Source organism: Cyprinus carpio, chromosome A17, assembly GCF_018340385.1.
Source record: "Cyprinus carpio isolate SPL01 chromosome A17, ASM1834038v1, whole genome shotgun sequence".
NCBI classification, from domain to species: Eukaryota; Metazoa; Chordata; class Actinopteri; order Cypriniformes; family Cyprinidae; genus Cyprinus; species Cyprinus carpio.
In genome coordinates this window covers 14,957,310-14,978,583 of record NC_056588.1, presented here as the reverse complement: position 1 = coordinate 14,978,583, position 21,274 = coordinate 14,957,310, and the positions used below count along the sequence as shown (strand labels likewise).

The following is a 21,274-nucleotide window of genomic DNA, read 5'->3' as shown; positions in this document are numbered from 1 at the left end:
GAGAGCGGAGTCTCAAGCTTCAGAAGGCACACAAAATCACCATAAACCAAAGTGATGGTTCTTTTTAATGTGTTCACTGTAAGCAATAAGTACTCCATATCCTTGTGCACTACATATGCTTTCTGAATCCATGTGGTAGACCGAAAATAGTCGTTATCCACTGAAAACATTGATATTTGTTCCAGCTTTCCTTGGTTCATAAGTAGTGATGCCTGATTCATGAACGAATCATTCTACTGAATCTGATCCTACTCACAAAAACAGTCTAAATGTTTAATTCACTAACCATACTGATCCAGGTTTGAGTTCAACTTACTAACTCAATAATCCAAATGCAGAAGTTGACAGCTCACTGCAAGAGAAGATAACAGGAAATAACTTAAATTTCACCTGTTTGTAACACAGCTTTTTAAGTATTCTTTGATTCAGATTCTTCTTTTACAGACGATTCTTTTATGCTACTTTGTGACCATTTTGAAGCTTAAAAGCTCCAATCTTCATCACCATTCATCAAAAAATAAATAAATAAATAAATAAATAAAATAAATAAAATAAATAAATAAATAAATAAATATATATATATATATATATATATATATATATATATATATTTTCACTGAATTAATTAAAAACTTTTTTTTTTAAATCTTTCATGTAAAAAATAAAAAATAAATTCACATAAGTTAAAAAAAACATGAAAGAATATAAAACTGAAGAAAGAAAGTCATAGATTTGGAAAGACATGAAAGCAAGTAAATGATGACAGACTTTCATTTTTGGGTGAACTCCTTTAAAGTAATTGCAGACACAATCTGCAGAAAATGCAAAATGGGGATGGAAAATGATGTCAAAAGAAATCCCTATAAGCTCTGCTATTCTTTTAGGTCAAGCAGTGGCATGTAAGGTCCTCAGCTTATGCTTTTTACATATTCACTTAGATGTCTAGATTTGAGTCAACCAACTGTCTGAAAGTGGTTAAAAATTAAGCCCTGACATATTTAGTCATGCTGCGTTGACAGCTTCATGAGTGGCATAAGTGCTTTTAAAATAAAACGAGTCCAATCTCAGTTGTGAGCACAGCAAGTTGGCAGTTATCAAAGAGGGGTGGGTTTGCGTGTGTTTAGCCCCATGAGAAATTCATGGCAGTCGAAAGGATTTAGCAGAGCCGAGTGGCCTTATCTACTGCCTGCAGCTAAAAGGCATCCCCTCGCCCAGTCCTAAGAACTATGTGGCATTGATTTAACTCAGAATATCTGTTTGCAGCAAAGAGGCAAGCAGCACAGGTGCGCAGCGGGCTGATGCACTTAAATTTAGATATGATGAAAAGAAGCTAGCTGTTTGTGGAACAAATGCAAGAAGCCAGAATAAAAACAAAACCACCAAAAAAGACAAACAACAAACCACACATTCAATTATTCAGGGTGAATTATCATCAAGAGCTCATTGTGAGGCCACTGCAGCGAGTCTGTACTTAAAGCAGTAATGCATGTGTAATGTGTCGGCAGATGAGCTGTGGTCAGCTCGACCGTGACTGACCGGCATACCCAGGACATCTGTCCTTCAGCAAACAGTGACGGCATCATTCGCTCCAGCTCATCTCTAATTCATCATGAACAGATGGGATATGCTTAAAAATAGTCATTTTTTTAATCCGCAAACTACTGAAATTGCGTAATCAGCGCAGGATAGACAGCGTGTCCTTTTGGGAGTAGGTGTGTTTCCCGAAAAACCAAAGTGATGGTTCTTTTTAATAGTTATGTTCACTGTAAGTTGCATTGCTACTACATTCTTACTTCAAAATCTGAACCAGTAATTGTTTTTCTGCATGTTTGTGGAGTTAACATTTGACAATGAATCAACGGGAAAAAATATAGCCTACTACAATATACTGCTAACTAGGTTTTAAATTCAGTGTGTAAAACAGTACACATAATGAGCTATTAAACTCTTTAAATAGTAGCATGGTATAATAGTCACATGATCTGTTACGCGTTTACTCCCATAAGTGCCATCAAGTTATCTTGTGTTTGATTCACTTTTGTGAAACCAAAACAAAACAAAGCAAAGCAAAGCAAAGCAAAAAAATAAACACAAAACTAAAAAAAATCAACAAAATACTAAACTAAACAAAAATCATGTTTACTCTTGCAAATCTGATCAAATATTTAAAAAAAATAAATAAAAACAAAGCAAAGCAAACAAACAAAAACCTAAAAACCAAACAAATGCACCCAAAAATAAAATAAATAAATAAATAAATAAACAAAAAACAAACCTAAACCAAACTCATGGGTCTACTCATGCAAATCTGATCAATTTTTTTTTTTTAAAAAGGGCTGATACTTTTTCCAGTATTTTGCCCAGTGCACTCTCTTTTTTCTTTTTTTTACAAGTCCTGATTGATACATCTTTAGATTGACTCAATAAAAAGATTCCCACCCAGAGTAGGTCATCAGGGTATTCTATGCGTACAAAAAATGTGAAAACATTGCAAAGTATATCAACTACAAAAATAAAAATGCTATTTTGAACATAATTCATCTTTTAGAAGTATCCAATTAGATGTTTTAAACCAGCATGGTGAAGTGAGCATGGACAGTAGCCCAACCGACGACCCTTGGGCACCCTGGGAGCTTAAAAAGTTAGCAAAGTTCTGCTTGGAAATCCTAGCTTTCTTACAAACTCCCAGAGCTTATGGCATCATCGCCCTCCCCTTCATTACATTTTCTAAGCCACTTCCTGAGTCTAGATGCACTGGCTGATGTGTGGTGACAGCCTGTCAAAGCCAAGCGCTTCTGACATCCTCTCCCCTCAAGCACGACAAGCAGTAGCAGGCCAAGGGGAATAACAGGACTTTGCATTGTCGGACACTTATTACTAAGCATTCGCCAGAGACCTTGACGTGTCAAAGGAGGAAAAAGCCAGAGTCATCAAACTTCCTGCAAGCCTCCAGTAAGGTGTGTGTCTAGAGTGGGCAAAGCAACAGTCATCAGGAGGGAAACTCCACTTGCAGAGCAGCCTAGAAGATTAAATGTGTCCTTTATATGCTTAATTCAGCCATATCATATAAAGGGAAGTGTGGTAAGCCATGGCACACAAATTAAGACTCATCCCTTGACATGGCTCTAGTTTCTATCTGTAAAAGGTTAAAACACAATTAGAAGCTACAGTGGGTGTAGAAAATTAATCACCCCCCTTTACAATAATCACATTTTGTTGCTTTGAAGCCTGAAATGAAGACTGACACAGTTTTTGTTTTATCCAGCTGTATTTACTCAGTGCAACGATACATTAATCAGCTTACATTAAAACAACATAGTTCAGGCTATATATAACCATTACTTCTGGAATCAGCAGTCTGAATGATTTTATTCAGATTGATAAAAAACTGTGCTTGTAAAAACAAAGCAAGGTGGTAAGTTAAGGTATGTAATACAAACCACACCTAACATTTACATTTGTATCTGTGGGTTAACCTAAATACAACATAATGGATCAAGCAACCTACATTACAAAGAAATGGGGCAAATCACCTGAAAATCCAACATTTCCTGCAACTGCAGAACTCAATGTTGTCAGTAGGGCTGCACAATTAATCGAATTTCTAATCGCGATTACAATTATGCATGCCACAATTACGTAATCGTTCAAAGCGGCAATTAATCGTTCAAAGTCCGCTTATGTTATTCTGCATGCTTAAGATGCATTTTTTTCTTTCTACATGTTATCTTAAGGGTTTTTCCCATTATTTTAATTTTAGTTCTGGTATAGCATTATAATACCATTCATATTTTTACTTTTTTATAATTTAAAGAAGAAACCAATCCAATGTATAGTTGACATTTGAGGCCTAATACTATATAAAATATAAAAATTTGGCATGCAGTTGCATCAAACAATGGTATAAACATCATTAAATGTAAAATGTGATAATCGTAATTTATAATCGCAATTACAGTTTCAAGGTAATAATCGACAATTATGATTTTTGTCATAATCGTGCAGCCCTAGTTGTCAGTTCAGATTTATGACACCTAACCCTATAAAGCCTACTGTATCATATTTGATACACAAATCAGGCTTTATCGACATGATCAAAACTTTGCTGAAAAACCTCTCTTCTACACACCTACTATTATCTGATTAATAGTTTATAGTTTTTTTCTAGGAAGCAAAAGGCCTTAGTATAATGCCAAAAATGCTCCCCTTCAGGTCATGGTACTTTTTGCTTTCCGAAACTGATTTTCTTAAAGTAAACATAAGAATAACTTTTATATTGTAAGTAATATTTCAAGAAAAACACTTACTAGACTCAAGCATAAAGTTCATTTGTATCTCTCAATCTTCACTGTTTTATGTTTTGCCTCCCATAATAAAAACAACAAAGCTTTGATCATAAAACTATTTAAATACCAGCTTGCTAAGAAATATTATTGGGAGATAAAGCTATAGAGTTACAATAAATATTCTTATGCGTTTTATGCAAGTAGTCTGCTATACAGTTATAAAGAGGTCAATGATTCGCATTACAAAAAGAATTTCATCTTACTTTTGGCCACGTAAATATCAGCTGCACCAAATGCATAATTTTGATCAATTACTTGTCTTTGAATAAAATTGAGGTGTTTTTTCCTCCTTGAGCATGAGCTCCATTTTCTCGATATATCATTTTATATGGTCCATAAAAGCCGGATGTATTAATTTATGATACTGAACAAAAAGTAAATATGCAAACTTTTTTTTTTTTTTTTTATCTAAAGGTTCAAAAATTGTTGCATTTCAGAAAATTAGACCTTAAATGCTGTAATGCCTGATGTGTGTGTGTGTGTGTGTAGATATATAGGCTACTGTGTACATATAATTTTGAAGTCAGAAAAATCCAAGCGCAAAAAACATAATTAGCCTAATGATTATAACAAACTAACAAAAAAATATGCCAGAGTAACCACAGTTTTCACCAATATACCAAAAAAAGAAACTAACTCAAATTACAGATAGTTTCTTAAGTTGTCAAATGAATAAAACTAATAATTTAAATTACATTATTAAATCCCAAATTAAATGATTTCTATGGTGATTTTCAGAAACAATATCTGAAATAGCTATACTATAGTACCATGGTACTTCCTCATTAAAAATACAAAATGCATTATGTTGAGATCTGATACTCCGCAAACCGCAGAAACAGGCCATGACAATTATTCCCAAGCGAGTTAAGTAATCCCTATGGCTGAGAGGAAGCTGCACCGTATTGAAAAGCAGGGCTAAAGGGCTAAAGACTCGTGAAAAGGCTGACTCCTGCTTTTTCACCACAAAAGTATCACCTTAAAAAGTGCATCATTGCATCAGCATCCTTGGAAATGCACAGCATCTTGCTTTTGTGACCTGGTCGCAAATGCGGATGCCCTGAAAAGCTGAGATGTACAAAGACTGCAGCCAAAGACCTAGCCTAAAACCTGCATGTTTGCTGTCTAACTAGACAGCTCGCTGGGTTTTAAAACACAGCCATAGACACATGCAGGCTGCAATCTACTACTCATTTCTGACTCCATAAATACAAGGTGACGTATGCGTGAAAGGCATTTTTTGTGCTGCTATTCAAACCACAGTATTGACACATTCAGTGATGATCTGTTATACAATAAAAAAGTGCAGTATAAAGTATCATAATAATTAAATAAACTAAAACATAGACCTTGAGAGGAAACATCAACAAGCTGTAAAAAATCTTGTCCCATTCCAAGAGTTCTTGGAAAAAAAGTCCAACGTTGCAGAATGATGCTTTAGAGATTTTCTGTAAACACAATTATGATCCTTTCAACCTAGCGCTGTTGCGGTCATGAAATATTAGTCAGCTGATTTTATTGTTGTGTTAAATACTCTCGCTTAACACTACGCCTTTTTCTTCATTGATCAAAGCAGTTCCGCACGTCTGGCTAACAACTATCGGCTATCCGTGCTTATGCAGGATATTTTCTGCTAATCTCATACCCAGTCTGCCAAAACTGAAGCCATTCAGCTATGAGCTTCTCTGGTACATATCTTATTTCACACTTGGTAGCATCCAGTCATTGGTGAGGTAATGTATTGTTAAGCTCGCGTATGGGGCAACATCTGCGCTTGATCACACGTGTGTATTGGCCAAGTCAGGTTCTTTAAACCTTGACATCTTTCATTTGGCTATATAGGCCGGGAACTGCAATTTTTGAGATTTTCCTGGCAATTCATACTGCTTGTCAAGCTTTTGCAACATTTCATATTGCATTCAAACTTGGGCCAGAAGCTTCAGCATTAGCCTTCTGCTGGGGAGCAACTGCAACTGCCATTTTATGGTCTTGGTGCCTTTAACTGCCACCGCTTCACTGCAAAGGCGGCCCATCCGTGTTATTGGGCTTTCCTTTTCCATTTGAGTTAAGACCAAAATGTGCCCACAGGGAAGTCTTTGTGTTTGGCCATGTTTTGGATTTCAACGACAGCTGATCAAATGATGCTGGCAAAGCAATGCCAATTGAACTGAAACATGGGTTGTGATGTTTCATACAAAATAAAACAGCTCCAGCTAAAACTATTTTGCAGACCTATGGGTAGCAAATAAATCATTCTAATTCCAATTCATTTACATCCCAACATTCTTTCAGGAAATGCTTTGTCGTACAAGTCATTATTCAACATTCCAGCTCAAAATAGATGGATATTAATACTCCAAATCCAATTCGTTAATATTAAAATATTTCTTGCAAATACTTTGTTATATAAGTTAATATTCCAATTCCAGTTGGATATAAACAGTATAATTCAAATATTTGCAGGAATTTATTGTTGTTTAAATAGATAATAAACGTTTCAAATTTAAATATATTAAGATTCTGATTCAAATTAGTTAAACATTCAAATTTGTCTAACAAATGCTTTGTTGTATAAATAATGAGTTAATATTCCAACACATTAGTTGGAATATTAACTAATTGGAACATTACTAAACAAACAACTGTATTGGGACTCTTTACATGCCAAAGCATTTACTGCATTAACTGGGCAGTCGTGGCCTAATGGTTAGAGAGTCGGACCCAAAGGTTTCGGGTTCACCAGGGATTTTAGGTAGGAGGAGTGAATAACCAGCGCACTCTTCCACCCACAATACCACGACTGAGGTGAGACCCTTGAGCAAGGCACCAAACCCCCAAATGTTCCCCAGGCACCACAGCAAAAATGGGTGCACACTACTCCAGGTGTGTGTGTGTTTGTTCACTACTCACTGCTGTGTGTGTGCACCTGGATGGGTTAAATGCAGAGCACAAACGAGTATGGGACACCATACGCCACAGCACTTCATGAAATGTTGCAACATTAACATTGAATATTTCCAGAAAATACTTTGTTGTATCAATAATTAGCTAATGTTCCAACTGTATTGCACAACCATTTTAAACAATTCAAACATGCAAAATTAAACAAGAAAGGACTGTCTGCAAATTACCTCCTTTCCACACAGCTGTTTAACGCACCACTGCACCCGTGAGGAACACATCAAGTCAACTAAAACGCACCTAATTTGCATCCTATTTGTTGCAACATTTCCAAAACTGGCATAAAATTCCTACATATTCCTAATATTTTCTAGTTTGGAAATATTTTCTGGGAACTGATGCAACCATTTTTTTCTGATCATGCTTTCTCAGTGTATGTTAAGTTTATGGTTAATTTCATAGTTAGTCTCAAAAAAATATCTAAACATCCATAACGTTTCACACAGAAAGGGTTTTTACTGCAATGCCCTGCAAGGAGAAAATGACAATGGGGGTACTCTTCTGATGGATAAATGAAGCATCCAGGCCTAAATGAGCCATGAAAGTCAATTAGGAAACATCCATAAAGTCCACTTTCTCTGTACAGTTTTTAACGCCACAGGGTTTGGTTTTCAGAATGGATGGGCCGCGAGAAATAAAGGACCGTGTGTGTGCATACACCATGTTTGGAGGAGTGGATTGTTGGACTACTTGTTCTTGACCACAGAGAAAAAGGGAATCAAATATTATCATTTCCTCTGGGTTTCACAACACAGTACAGACTGAGATAGAGGGGCATAAATGGGAGGGAGTGAGCGTTTGGCTTGGGGGGCAGGGTGTTTGATGAACCTTTTCATCTGCACAGCTCTTTGAGGCAAGATGCTTTCAAAAAGCTCTTAAACAGAGCCCTGTGATGCTCAGACGCAGCCATGGGCACATTGTGCCATCTCGTCCTGTTCCACATGAACCAAAAAAAGCCCAGATTCAGCCACAGTCAATACAATGGCTTGATTTTAAAGGGATAGTACAACTATAATAAATACTAATACTAACTACTAATATTGAACATTTACTGTATATTTTTACTTTTTTTTTTAATGTAGCAGAATTGGTCAATATAGGACATTTATAATCATGCCTCCCCATAAATAGAAAGGACTTTCCAAGCACTACTTTTTTGGTTTTCAAGGACTAAAATCAGAGATCACAATATCGTTATTATCTTTCAAATTCTAATAAATAAACAAATAAAACAAAATGGTACAAATAAAGTGCAGCACATGCAAAGCATGTGGCTTGGCTGTAGCAACCTGAAAGGATACTATGAAAAAGTTATTGCTTTCCTTATTCATAGTGATTTTTTTTTTATGAATATATGATTGACCTGAAGAGTAAAAGCTTCAGCATACATTTGGAAAGTTATGAGCTATATCATGCTCGTAGACACTAGTGGTGTGACAGTAAACTTAGCTCAGGAGATGAGACAAAATACAAATACTTGGTTTACTAGTGCAAGACAATATTTTAATACTATTTTTAAGAAATTTTCAATGACAAAATATTTGTCTTTAAATCACAAAATGCAAAACAATGTAGTTGTATTTTGAAACATTTAACTTATCTAGGGCTGTAACTGTAACTGATTTTTATGACAATTTAGTAATCAGATTTTTTAGTAATAGACCTGAAAAACAGTGAAAGTGAAAAACAGTTCATGCAATAAAAGACGTAATAAAAATATAATAAAAAGTAATATAATACAAGCACTATTAAATGTAAACTTTATACTGCTATCGCGAGACCGCTTTTCATCTCAAGGAGTTAATATCGAGAGATCTTGTGCGCTCCTGGAAACCAGGCGAAATGGCTCTGTATTTATACCAGATGTGCTGCTTTGTACCTTTTGCGAGAAAAGATTGTTTTTATCGAAAACAAAAATTAACCCTAATTTCATATATACTGCCTTTAAAACATTCAAATACCTTTTCATAAATATGGCTATTTTCAAGGGTTTTCCAGGACTTACATTTCAAAAAGTCAAATTCAAGTACTTCAAGCACTTTAAGCACCTTGTACGAACCCTGGATAAATGATTCCCCATGGTCTACAAACCTGCATGTCACTAAACAGAATCAAGCCACCTAACAACAAAATCAATCGTCCTGCACATTAAATGTGGACACAGTACTACGAGAGATCTAAACGTGAGATCAGCAAAAAAGTGTTTCGGATCATCACGTATAGGCTTCATGTATGTACGGCCACACACACACAAAGCAAAGCCAGTTCAAGCAGCAAACCGACCTAGTATTACACTCAGCACAGACACTTTGCCCACTTCCAGTACACAACCATAAAAACCACAAACTGCAGCTTAATAATTTCCTTAAGAAACCACATCAGTGCATGTCATCCATGCATGAGTTTCACTGATCTACAGCCACAACCAACCTGAACGGTGGTATGTGGGTGTCACCAACTCGCTAATGAAACCTCAAGCTATATATGAGTCTGCTGAGCTTATTGACAGCCATGTTAGTCAGAGTTTCCATTGAACACAGTTACAGAACAAGCTACTGAAGGGCATGTTGTAACCAAACAAACAGGCACAGTTAAAGGGCCTCTATCACTGCTTGAAGCATATGAAGCAGACTTTGTTCGAGTCCAAATATGGTCAGCATGTCCTGAAATGATGTTAACCCACCCCGTGGCTACGATATGTGATGGGCCTCAGTGTTTACACAGCACTTGCAGAGTCCATGAAAATGCAAACCACAATCTAACTGAACAAAGTGCTCACAAAGTAATGGATTTCATTCATTTACTCATTGATGGTATTTGAACCGCATGCAGAATTTCCTGTGCTTTAACATATGGACTGTATCAGACTCACAAAATAAGCAACGTGAAATGCACAAATGTACAATTTTCAGTAAAGTATCTCAGGACCAGGAAAGACAAATTGTTTCCAAATGTTCCTAAAACTGCAACCTACTAAATTAAAAATGGCAAGAAAAAAAATAACGAACATAAATCAGCTTATGCTAGTAAACTCACACAAGAAAGATTCAACTGCCAAACAGCCTCTAACCGGAGAACTGAGACAAGCGGTACCACATTTTCAGGTGCAATTTAGTTAATCAGCTTTAGAAAACCAGGAAACTTACCTGTGAGCTCAATGTAGTCAACACACTTCTCAATGAACAAAGGTATGGGCCTATCAGGTGTGACCAAGTTCTGAAGAGGCACCCCAAAATAGTTGCTATCCCAATTTCTTCGAGTTGGTGGGTACAATGGCTTTGTGGTCTTTGTTGACTTTGTCTGATAAGAAAAAAAATGACATTACATATTATGATTACCACAATGCTGATGACAATCACATTTCATTCTGTCTGCTGCAATAATCATCTTCTTATGCTTCTAAGAAACAATATAAAATCGTGTGGACATCCTTGTAAAGGATGCACAGATACTAAAATTCTGGCCAACAAAGATTTTAAAATTCTATACTGTTTTTTCTAAATAAATTAAATATAACTAAAAACTGGATTTAGTATGAAAAATGAATATTCATTTTGAGATTTGCTAAACTAACTGAAGATTTTTCAAGGTAATTGAAAAGTAGTAGCTTACCTTTTTGGGTTCCTTGGTCTTTGGTGGTTTCTTCTTCTTCATTTTCTTATCATCCTGCTCTGGGTCCGATGTGATGGCTGGATTGTCAATCCCTCCTTTCCAAGGATCCACTGGTGAGAGAAGTGGATCTTCTTCACTTCCTCGGTTGCCCCTTCCTTTCTTCTTCTTCTGTGTCGCAGGCCCCGACTCATCATCACTGACATCTGAGTGCACTCGTCTATGATAAGCTTTTGTCTTGCTGAAGAGGATCTTGGAACGATGTTTGTACTTAGAAGGCCTTCTGCCACCCTGAGACTTAGACATGGAGTCAAAGCCATTCTCCTCATCCCCGTGTAAAGCAAGTACGCCAAACGAATTGCGGATCTTTCCAGATCTGCTTTGTGCGTCTTCCGGTACGGCATAAATGTCATCACTGAAGCCTTTTGATTTGAGAAGAGTGTCGGCCGGCTCTGCATAGTTATCAGATGCTTCAAGGTCATCGCCGTGACCCAACATCGGACCTCGTGTCCACCTGGAGGTCCTCATTCCAGCTTCAATGGTCCTCAGAAGGTTAGGGTCCAGCTTCTTAACGTTGGGTTTAGGCAGCACATTGGGCTTGGGTTTTACCGGAGGAGGCACTTTGTGGTTACGCTCATGATCACCAGCAGGTGTGCTGTGAACTGGGTACTCATTCCCTTCCAGGTCGATTCTATACTTCCTTTCACTAGGATTGGGCAGCAGCTGCACATCATCGCCTATCGGGCTGTAAGGTGGGGGTCCCTCCCCATCATCCTCAGAGTCAGGGTAATATTGGTAGGCAGGCGAATGTCTATGAGGTGATTGCGGGAAGACGTCTTCACTGGTACCTGTTCCGTCCCTGCTGTTGTCGAACATGAAGAAGCTTTCAATGTTGTTCTTTTTCTCAAGAACCTCATTGAAAAACGGTGTGAAAACTTCTGTCTGTCTGTGATACTGGGACAAGGAGTAGAGAGCGGTAAACTTAGCTGTAATTTCTGTGGCAATGTGCTCCCCTTCAGTCATCAGCTCTTTTATTGCCTCGTTCTCAAAGAAGTCTGCTTGGCTGTCCGTAATGGCCACCAGTTGAACTGGAATGACATCCTGGACTTCGGCCAGGAACGCCCTCTGCATAGCCATGGAAGACTTTCGTTTTGCTGAGTAAACAAGAATGTACCCATGCACCAATTCGTCCTTTCTGATTCCAATGGAGGAGTGGTAGGACAGCACAGTGACCTGTATGCGTCTGCGGCGGTCGCCGATGATTTTGTCAAGGATCAATGTGTTGCACTGCCCGGGCTGTCCGGCGCTGCAGGAATGTGAGTCCAAGAATGGTGAGAGAATGAGATCCACCCTGAACGGATCTCCACACATGGCACACATGACTATCCGTAAATCTGTCTCAGACAGATCCTTAATGGAGGGCATGGGGCTCATCATGTCGAAATTGTGCTTCAATCCCTCCAAAACTGCTCTGAGGGCCTGTTTTATCTGAGACTCATTAAACTTTCTGGGAAAAGTACCGGAGGGTATGTCTACAAAAGTACACTGTAGCTTATTTGCAAGCTGTTGGCCCTGATGCCTCAAAATAGGCATGTTTTTGCAAACACTATCGCGCTGATTTGCTAGAATGAGAATGAATGGCACTGGCTGGCTATACCTATCCCTTCTGCTCTGGGCAATCTCAGCTCGGATCCGGCTTACGCGGTCACCGATGTAATTAAGCGACTCTATAGAGCTGAAGACACAAAAGAACCCATGGGGCTTGAAATTCGATATCCAGGAATGGTTCAAAAGCATGCCGGAATTGACATCCACAGGCAAAAGGTCTAATTCATAGATTTTCCCATCAAGGGTGTATTCATCATCAGTGGACTGAGCTCGGATTTCATTTGCGAGCTCCTGCGCCAATCCTTCTCTGCCCACGAGACACAAGTTAACCTTATCAATGTTTGCACTGTTGTAGTAGATATTCGAGCGGCCGTGATCCAGCTGAACTAGCCTGTTGGCGAGGACTTGCTCGACTTTGAGATCGATGCAGGCCGTGCCGCTGAGGCATGTTTCCTTCGTGGGGTGATAGACAAACCCGATGTGTTTCAGTAAAAGTGACTCCCTGTCAGTGGCGAGTTTCTGGAGAGCTCTGTATCTAGGTTCCTCGTTAAGTACGGCATGAATCTCACTCATCTTGTCACAGCTCGGGGTCGCATTCAAATCGAGGTCATAGAACAGCTCTGCATGCTCAAACAGCATTTCCTGAAACTCCTCTTTGGCCCTTTCAACTATTTCCTGCTGATGCCGACTGTAAACATCCCTGCGATCTGATTCGGTGATGTACTTGTACGCCTCGTCCTCCATGACAAAGCACATGACCTCTTCCCACGGCTGGCCGGGGCTAATGAAATGCACTCGCTCCAGCGTCTTCTTGAATTTCTCCTTCATCTCCAAACGCCTCTTCTCAGATATCAAATGCTGTACATGGTTTTGATAAATCCTCTCTCCTTCCATTGTTTTGAGGATATCGAAGGGCACTCTTCTGTCATCGGTTTTATCGAGGTGGTCTGTCTCATACCACGGTGTTTGTTCTAACTCAATGAAATAGTATTGAAACTCAGGCCTGCTCTTCATAAGGCTCTGAGCCTCAGTCCAACTCAGCGTCTCAATTTCCTCCAGGTTGCTCAGCAACTTATTAAGAATTTTTGGCAGACTAGTAAGATAATCCTCACGCCGCCTCTTGATATGCTCTTGTCTCAGCTGTTCTATGTGCTTCGAAAAGGTGTTTCTAGCCTTTTTGGTTCCTTCTAAGTTGATGTACTCTTCATAGTCTGGGTGGCTTTTCAACTTATTGCTCACAATTCTCCAGCTAGTGTGATAATCTCGGACAGTTTGAACGATGAGTTTTTCAAACTTGTCTGAAACTGAAACTACTAATTGTCTCTGGGATTTGTACGCTTCCAAATAAGAGATGATTTTGGGTTTACCTCTGGTTTTGTCCATCTGCTGTATCAGAGCATTGAAACAGAGCTCCACGTTCACAGATGCTCGAGCTGATGTTTCTACCAACATGAGATTCTTTTTACCTGTAACAAACGTCTGCACCTCCCTCAGGTATTGCTCGACACACTCGTCACATTTTGTTGCTGCGATGATTATGGGTTTTTTCGCCTTGGAAATTTGAGAATAAAGGCTGTGGACAAATTTCATCTGGTCGTCGAATTTCCTATTGCATCCTTTGCTTACATCTAAACACAACACAAAGCCATCGATGTTGAGCTTGCCATCTGGCATCTGCTTCTGATCAAAATCCTGTTCCAACCCAAGCTGGTCTGTGCAAATGTACATCAGCTTCTCAGCAGACTGAAGCTTCGTATTTGCAGCCCGTTTCGTGTAAGGCTGCAGATTTGTGCTCCGATGAGGCAAGAAGGTTTGGTCATCAATGAACTCAGTCTGCTCAATGACCTGGATTCGACACTCGAGGCCATCATCCCCTCGATGTAACACTTCACCCCAGTATAAGAAATGGTCGTTATTCACCACGCGCCCTCCAAAGTCAATTGTGCTCAACACAGAAGTGTGCTCTGAGTAATAGCAGTCCGCACTGGGGTGCACATATCTGTTGCATAGGCAAGATTTACCTACGCCGCAGTTGCCCTTCTCTTTCTCAGTGCCTGAGAGTCCGACGACACTGATTGCGTATGTCGGACGGGGCTCCTTATTCTTGGCCATTATATTGCCCCTCTCATTGCTTTTTATGCTAAGCAAAGTATGCTGGCCAAGCAAGCACGTACTTCCATTTGCTAGTGCAGGCGTATTTACATTTCTCACTTTGCATGAGCCGATGTAGCTATAATCTTGATCATCTGTCCCAGACGACTGCTCTTTCCTCTCCTATCACCTTCCTGCAACATAAAAATATAAAATTAGTCAACAATAACAAACTGTAAAGTTTCCAGTAGCCAAACACTTATTTATCATTCTGAATAATAAATCTGATAACAAAACAGGCACAATCACAATACAAAACAAAGAAGAACAATAAACAATATGATGACTCACAATATGCAACATAACTGTATGCATCATTGCAGATATCTAAAAATTCAAGTTTTGACAGTAATGTTTGTAATGATAATATTACTTCCGATGTATTTTATGGGGGGGGGCGGTATTTAAAATCTGCAAACACAACCGCTCAGGGTACAAATCTATCCCAATATTGGACACTGACACTGTGACACAAGCTAATATGCTGTAATATACATTTACAGCATGTACTCCAGTGTTTTTAGAAAATATGCATGCTATGCTTGTCCTCAGTGGTGATAAGATGTGTACGAACAAATAAATGCATCTGTCAGTTGAAATATGGCAGCAAATCAGCTACTTTACGCATAAGAGCATTCTGTTCATGATAGACACATAACAACTGCAAGAAAATATTTTAGAAATGCAATTCAATTCAGCGTTGACACTTTCAGCATAACTAGAACCACTTTTAAATAGGCCTCTAGTGTACTCAATATTTGGCAGTGTAAAACCTGAGAAAAGTGTAAAGCCTACTCTTTAAAAGATTCACATTTGTGAAAATTATTCATCCTCATGTCGTTCTAAACCTGTATGACTTTCTTCAGTGGAACACAAAAGATGATCTTAGAATGACAAGCCTGAGTCACTTTTTTATTGCATCTGTTGAATTTCACATAATGAAACTAAGTGATAACTGAAGGTGCCATTCTTTGTTCCACAGAAGAAAAAAAGTCATTTATTATTACTGGATAAGGATTTTTAAATGACATTAAGATTCTCATACCGTCTTGTTTTCAAGCCATTTTCTGAACCAGTTTGACCGATTCATTGAAAAGAACCGACTCACTTCACACAATATCAATACCTAATTGATGAAATATGGCAAAACTCAACATAACCAAAAAAAATGCATATTCTCTTTAAAAATGGCTATGACTTTTAAGATTGCCTTGTAATTTTCAGGTCTATAAAACACTTTTTAACATTCTCAGTCTCAGATATTTACAGTTCTTCCATGACCGTGGGAACCCTAGAGAAAATTGTGACAGAAATTTCATTTTGGCCGATTTATCCCTTTATTCTGAGAATGTCATTAATACCGACCGCATTTATTGCCCCTCAACGAAAGGACCTCACGGAAACACAGACGGCGGGCTGTGATGAGGATGTAAAGCAGACAGAAGCATCTGCTGAAGGTGAGAACGCGAGCAGAAGCGCTATTGTCACGAGCAGTCGACGATTCCCACAACTAGTCGAGTGAATTATTCACAACGATTGCTATGACAGCAAACTGAATTTGGGTTCCACGTTGCCAAGACTTAGTGTATAATTTACTTCGAAACACCTCAACCCAAAAGCGTCCACTGCATTACAATCCCAGGAACTGAATTTCACATCTGAATAATTTTATCACAGCAAATCAATGCCGCAGACACTCACTCTTGTTGCATTAAATAACACGGCGATTTAGATCCGTTAAGTATGTGTTAATAGGCTTATATGTGTTCGCATCGACACGGGCCTTGCCTCTTAAAAGGCATTAGATGTTTCCTTTGCTTGCTAGCTTCCCAGTTAGCCAAGGCTAGTTAAGTGTGACACCGACACAACGCACTGTACGCGAGACAGAAAAATCTGCATTTACATGAAGCTAAACAACTATCGCTTAGACATGGAAATAAATCACACACTAAACCAAACTCAGTAAGGCAAACGACTAAAAGCGTGCTAGAAAGTCACATACTCCATGTACATTCCCCTACCTAACATGGTCGCTCCCAGCTCCCGACACCACAGACAGGAGGAGGCATTCCAACTATTTCCTTTAATTTCCACCGAGGAGACGCCGAAACTAATTCCAGTTTTGTCGCGTTTCCCTTGAGTGGTTGGAATAATCAGCGAAATCCCCCCCAAAGTGGTTGTTTGCAGTGTTTTCTAGCAGTAAGAGTGGTATGCGTGTAATCGGAGAGGCATCCCCTCCCCTCTCATTCCAGTCAGTAATGGCGACGGAGAGATAGATCCGGCTCTCACTCACTCTCTCCTCACTAACTTTTCCATTCCGCTCACCGCGGGGGCACGACGCGCGCTCACGACTGCCTCTCAGGATCATGGAGGTTAATAATACTTTCTGATTTTTGATATCTTAATTTGATCTATGCTATGGGAAAAACAAGTAATAAACTGTTAAAGATGCATCGATTTGTATTAACACTATCTATCTATCTATCTATCTATCTATCTATCTATCTATCTATCTATCTATCTATCTGTCTGTCTGTCTGTTATAAGGCTATGTTCACATATTGTTTGTAGTAGCCTTTTGGATTGAGATTTACCAATGGAAATTGCATTAACCTTTTGCTCCGAGGTTGCAGGTAGAGTTTTAGGTTGGTTTAGGTTTTTTATTTTTATTTTTTTATTTAGCCTAATTCACATATATATTTTATTCTTGTATAGTAGCCTACAATTTTCAGATTATGCAGGGTATGTTTTAAAATAAGTCACTGTGATATTTTAATAAATGTATAGATTGAATGGTGAAATGTGTTCTATTTTACTTTATTTAAACCCAGTTGTTAAAAGCTCCATTGTCCTGGTCTGTTTGTATGAAGGCTCAGCTGCTATTTCAATAAGACAGGAGAAGAAAAAAAAAATAGATTAGGAAGGCTGGTCTTATCCTGTTTGCACCATTTTTATCTATTCTTATGGATGTATTTGGCACAAAGTCTAAAGTTAAATTTAAAAGCTTTTCTGAGTTCAGAGCTTCTATCTTAAACTAGTTAGTCATACCTTTACATCATCAATAAAATATGTCAGTGATAGTCACGGGTGTTCGTTTAGCAAGAGATTGTATACAGTGAACTTAGCAAACATCTGCAGTACATTCACTTTGGTATTTTTGGACACAGGACAATGTTTATAGTACATTGTTTACCATTTGAGTTAACAGCACTGAAGTTAACTGACCCATACCTTTTGAATCTGCACAGCCTCACTTGTGCTTACAGGCTTTATTTAAATTTAGATAAACTAAAGATTTTATTCTTAACAGACAAACACCTTGCTTTACAATTATACATTTATGATTCCTTTTTTCAACAGTTTCTTTTTTATGATTCCCTTTGAACACATACTCCTTCAGTATTTGTATTAAAAAGATTTTGAAATGATACACTTCACTTCTAACCAGCAGAACTAGACATGGGTTGGTCTGACTAAGGAATGAAGGTGGGTCACACACACACACTGAGGTGTGTCCATACTGTTGCTGATTCTCTTGTGTTTGATGTACTTTTGTTTCATAAAATAATTCTCTGTTACCAAATCTATTGTTAAGAGAGCGTCTGTTCCCAGGGCAACGCCTATCTGTGGTCAGTGGACAGCCACTCCCTGTCCCGGGACAGGTTTCAACAAAAGGTTTACAAAAGATTCTTCTTTTGTAAATGCAAATGGTCAATCTGAGCACTTAGGGTCTAAAATCACTGTACAAATTTTTTTTGTTATTGTTAAATGTTTATTCCTGTGATGCAAAGCTGAATTTTCAGCATCATTACATAACCCTTCAGAAATCATCCTGTGCTGATTTGCTGCTCAAGAACTTATCAGTGATGAAAACATGTGCTGCTTAAACCGTGATACATTTTCTCAAGATTCCCTCAGACTGTGTTTAGTAAATTCTGACCATGAATCAAATAGTCTGACTACAGTATGCCTCTTTTATCCAGATCTGATTTGATTTGTTAAACGATGTCTCTGAAACCCTGAGTCTGAACATGAATTTCATCACAGTGTCATGATTGTGTCTGTATTTAACATTCAAATGTTACTGCCATCAGCCATGTGCAGCCATCTCTTCCTCTAAGGATGTTCATTTGAAAAGCATCCACTGAAACTCTCTGTTTGCAATAAAAAGACCTATCTGTTTTTGTGGCATTCTAGATTCAAAACGGTGTTGTTTGAGTATTATTTATATACCATATTATAGTATTTATTAATATTTGTTTTATATTTGAGTTTTCATTTTAGTTTGTTATTCTGTTTTGTGTTTTTGTCATTTTTATTACATTTTTATTTTTAAATATTACTATAGCTTTAGTTTGAATTATTTAAGTTTAAGTAATATTTCGATTTAAAATTATTAAAGGTAGTTGACAATGCAACATTTCTCATTTTTGTGTTTTTTTTTAATGCAGGTTTTTTTTAAAGTTGTCTTGCTATCAATAGTAATATAACGAAATTACTTTCTGTAATGACTGAACTTCCCCAACAAAGGCTGTATGCAAAGTACTGATTAATATTCTAATGTTCATTGCAGCTACTGCCCACAAAACACAAAAGTGTGGACATCAAACGCTCAGCATCAGGCCTCGCTAATGTGTCTGTCCATGCCTCCTTTAAATCTCGCCCTCTCTCTTTTTTACATCATGAATTATTTACCTTCCCCCCACCCCCAAATCTCCTTCCAACACCCCTCAGATCTGCAGATTCACTGTCAGCTGTGCTTGGAGTCTTGCTGAGAAGCCCTGGTGTCCACACCCTTTGTGTGGAGCCTGATCGTGCAAGATAAGCCTAGTCATCGCTATGAATTTAACGTAATCTAAAATTGCCAAATGCTTAGGTAAATGTTTGATACACAAATAGTATTCCACCCATTCTTTTTTTTTTTTTAATGTTTTAATAAATATCTGCTCAACTTCTCAAACTACTACTTGAAATATAGTTTATACAGCTATATTACCTATAGAGATGTTCCCAAAGTTTAAAGAAGACCAATGCTAGAGAGTTAAAGCACCTCAGACATCTCCTTAAGCAGGAGCCCCCCTCCCGTTCCCCTGCGCTGCAGTGCAATTGGAACCAGCTGCTGCTGCTATGCACCCTGAGCAGCAGCACGGCTACATTGCCATGGTTATGGATCCACGCTTGGGATTGTGGGAAGGGCTGGGTGTCCGGGTCACTGCAGACGAGGCTTCAGGAGAAAGATATCATGCAAATAAATACAGCCACATTCTTAATATTAATAGTTAATAACTTAATAATATAGTTGCCTTGGCAACTAGCTGTCTAATAAAAACTTTAATATATATATTTTAAAATTCAGTTATTTTTTCAGTTAAGTTTATTTTATTTCAAGTACTGAAAATGCTTTTTTATGGTTTTAATTTTAGTTTCAATTTTAATTAACTATAATAATTCTGTTAATATTTACTCTTTAAGGTATATTAAGGGTAAATAAGGTACAGAGTTAAGGTAATGCCATATTAACAAGCTGTTGTGCCCCTAAAGGTACTATTTATTTTATTTATATTATTAACATTTGATGTTTCTCAGAATCATGTCTCAATATGTAGCCTTAATGAAGATTTATTTCACATGCCAGAAGTATACTATAGCATGCTTTGAAAAACCTCTGCTTCAAAAGGCATGTACCTTACATAATTTTAATCAATTATACATATGTCTTCTATTATACATGTGCAGATCACCATTTCAGCCAATTTACAAGCAGAAAGCCAATACCTAAGCCATGAAGACTGAACTAAGGAGGCAGAGCTTTCCACATATACATAGTTATGTCATTTGCAAAAATAATAGATGATCATTTAATCAGGATCTGGTTGAAAATCGTGCTGTTTTATGTTAAAAAAACCGTAACTAGAATGATATACCCTGAAGAGACCATTCATGACCAATATTCATTTTAGACATAAATATTTTCCTTAAATGTCTTTTGTTTGCACCTCAGCTTATCTTGATATCTTCAGTATCTGCTCATGAATCAAAGATGACCCAGAAATAAATCTGCCCTCTGTCCTCTTGGGCTGCACAGCTACCCCATTTAATTATTGATTTTTTCCCCATAGCCTTAGGAAGTAGAAGCTATAAGCCACATTTACCACATGGGGCAAAGTCTGCATTTATAATGTCACCGAGAACACCACAAGAACACTGTTGTAGAAATCTGTTTCTTGCCAGCTGGCAATTATCTGAAACATACTCAATCTGAATATGCCCATGTTATGCAGTCTCTCACAAGCAGATAAGGTTTCATGAGAGGAAGCTGTCTGATCTAGAATCAGATTAATGAATGGTCTTCTCCTATTCGTTGTGAAATTCCCTTTCTCTGACAGTAATCCCAGGCAGAATTTTGGTGAATTCTACATCTCTATATGAATAGATGTTTATTTGCTGTTTACACCTCAAGGGCACACTCATGGGAGTGTGGTGAGTCACACCACTTGCGCTCAATGACATCAGTCAAGGCATGTTATGGGGAATAACGCTTTCTTTAACGTGAAAACAAAGAGTAAATAAATAACACCAAATGTGAAACCGTCCAAATT

General features: G+C 38.0%; 1 protein-coding gene across 2 annotated transcripts in view; it reads right to left on the bottom strand.

Moving 5' to 3' along the window:
* LOC109107363 (rho GTPase-activating protein 5-like) overlaps window positions 1-16,981 on the bottom strand; it is a 29,774-nt gene extending 12,793 nt beyond the window's left edge. The window contains exons 1-3 of one of the 2 annotated variants that reach the window (XM_042774591.1): window positions 16,697-16,981; window positions 10,920-14,809; window positions 10,454-10,607 (exon numbers count right to left, since the gene is read on the bottom strand). In XM_042774591.1, the coding sequence (XP_042630525.1) occupies window positions 10,454-10,607; window positions 10,920-14,636 (3,871 nt within the window). In that variant the 5' untranslated portion in view covers window positions 14,637-14,809; window positions 16,697-16,981. The remainder of the gene's footprint in view (window positions 1-10,453; window positions 10,608-10,919; window positions 14,810-16,696) is intronic. The other variant, XM_019120639.2, reaches the window with a different exon arrangement.
* Window positions 16,982-21,274: the final 4,293 nt, after the last annotated feature.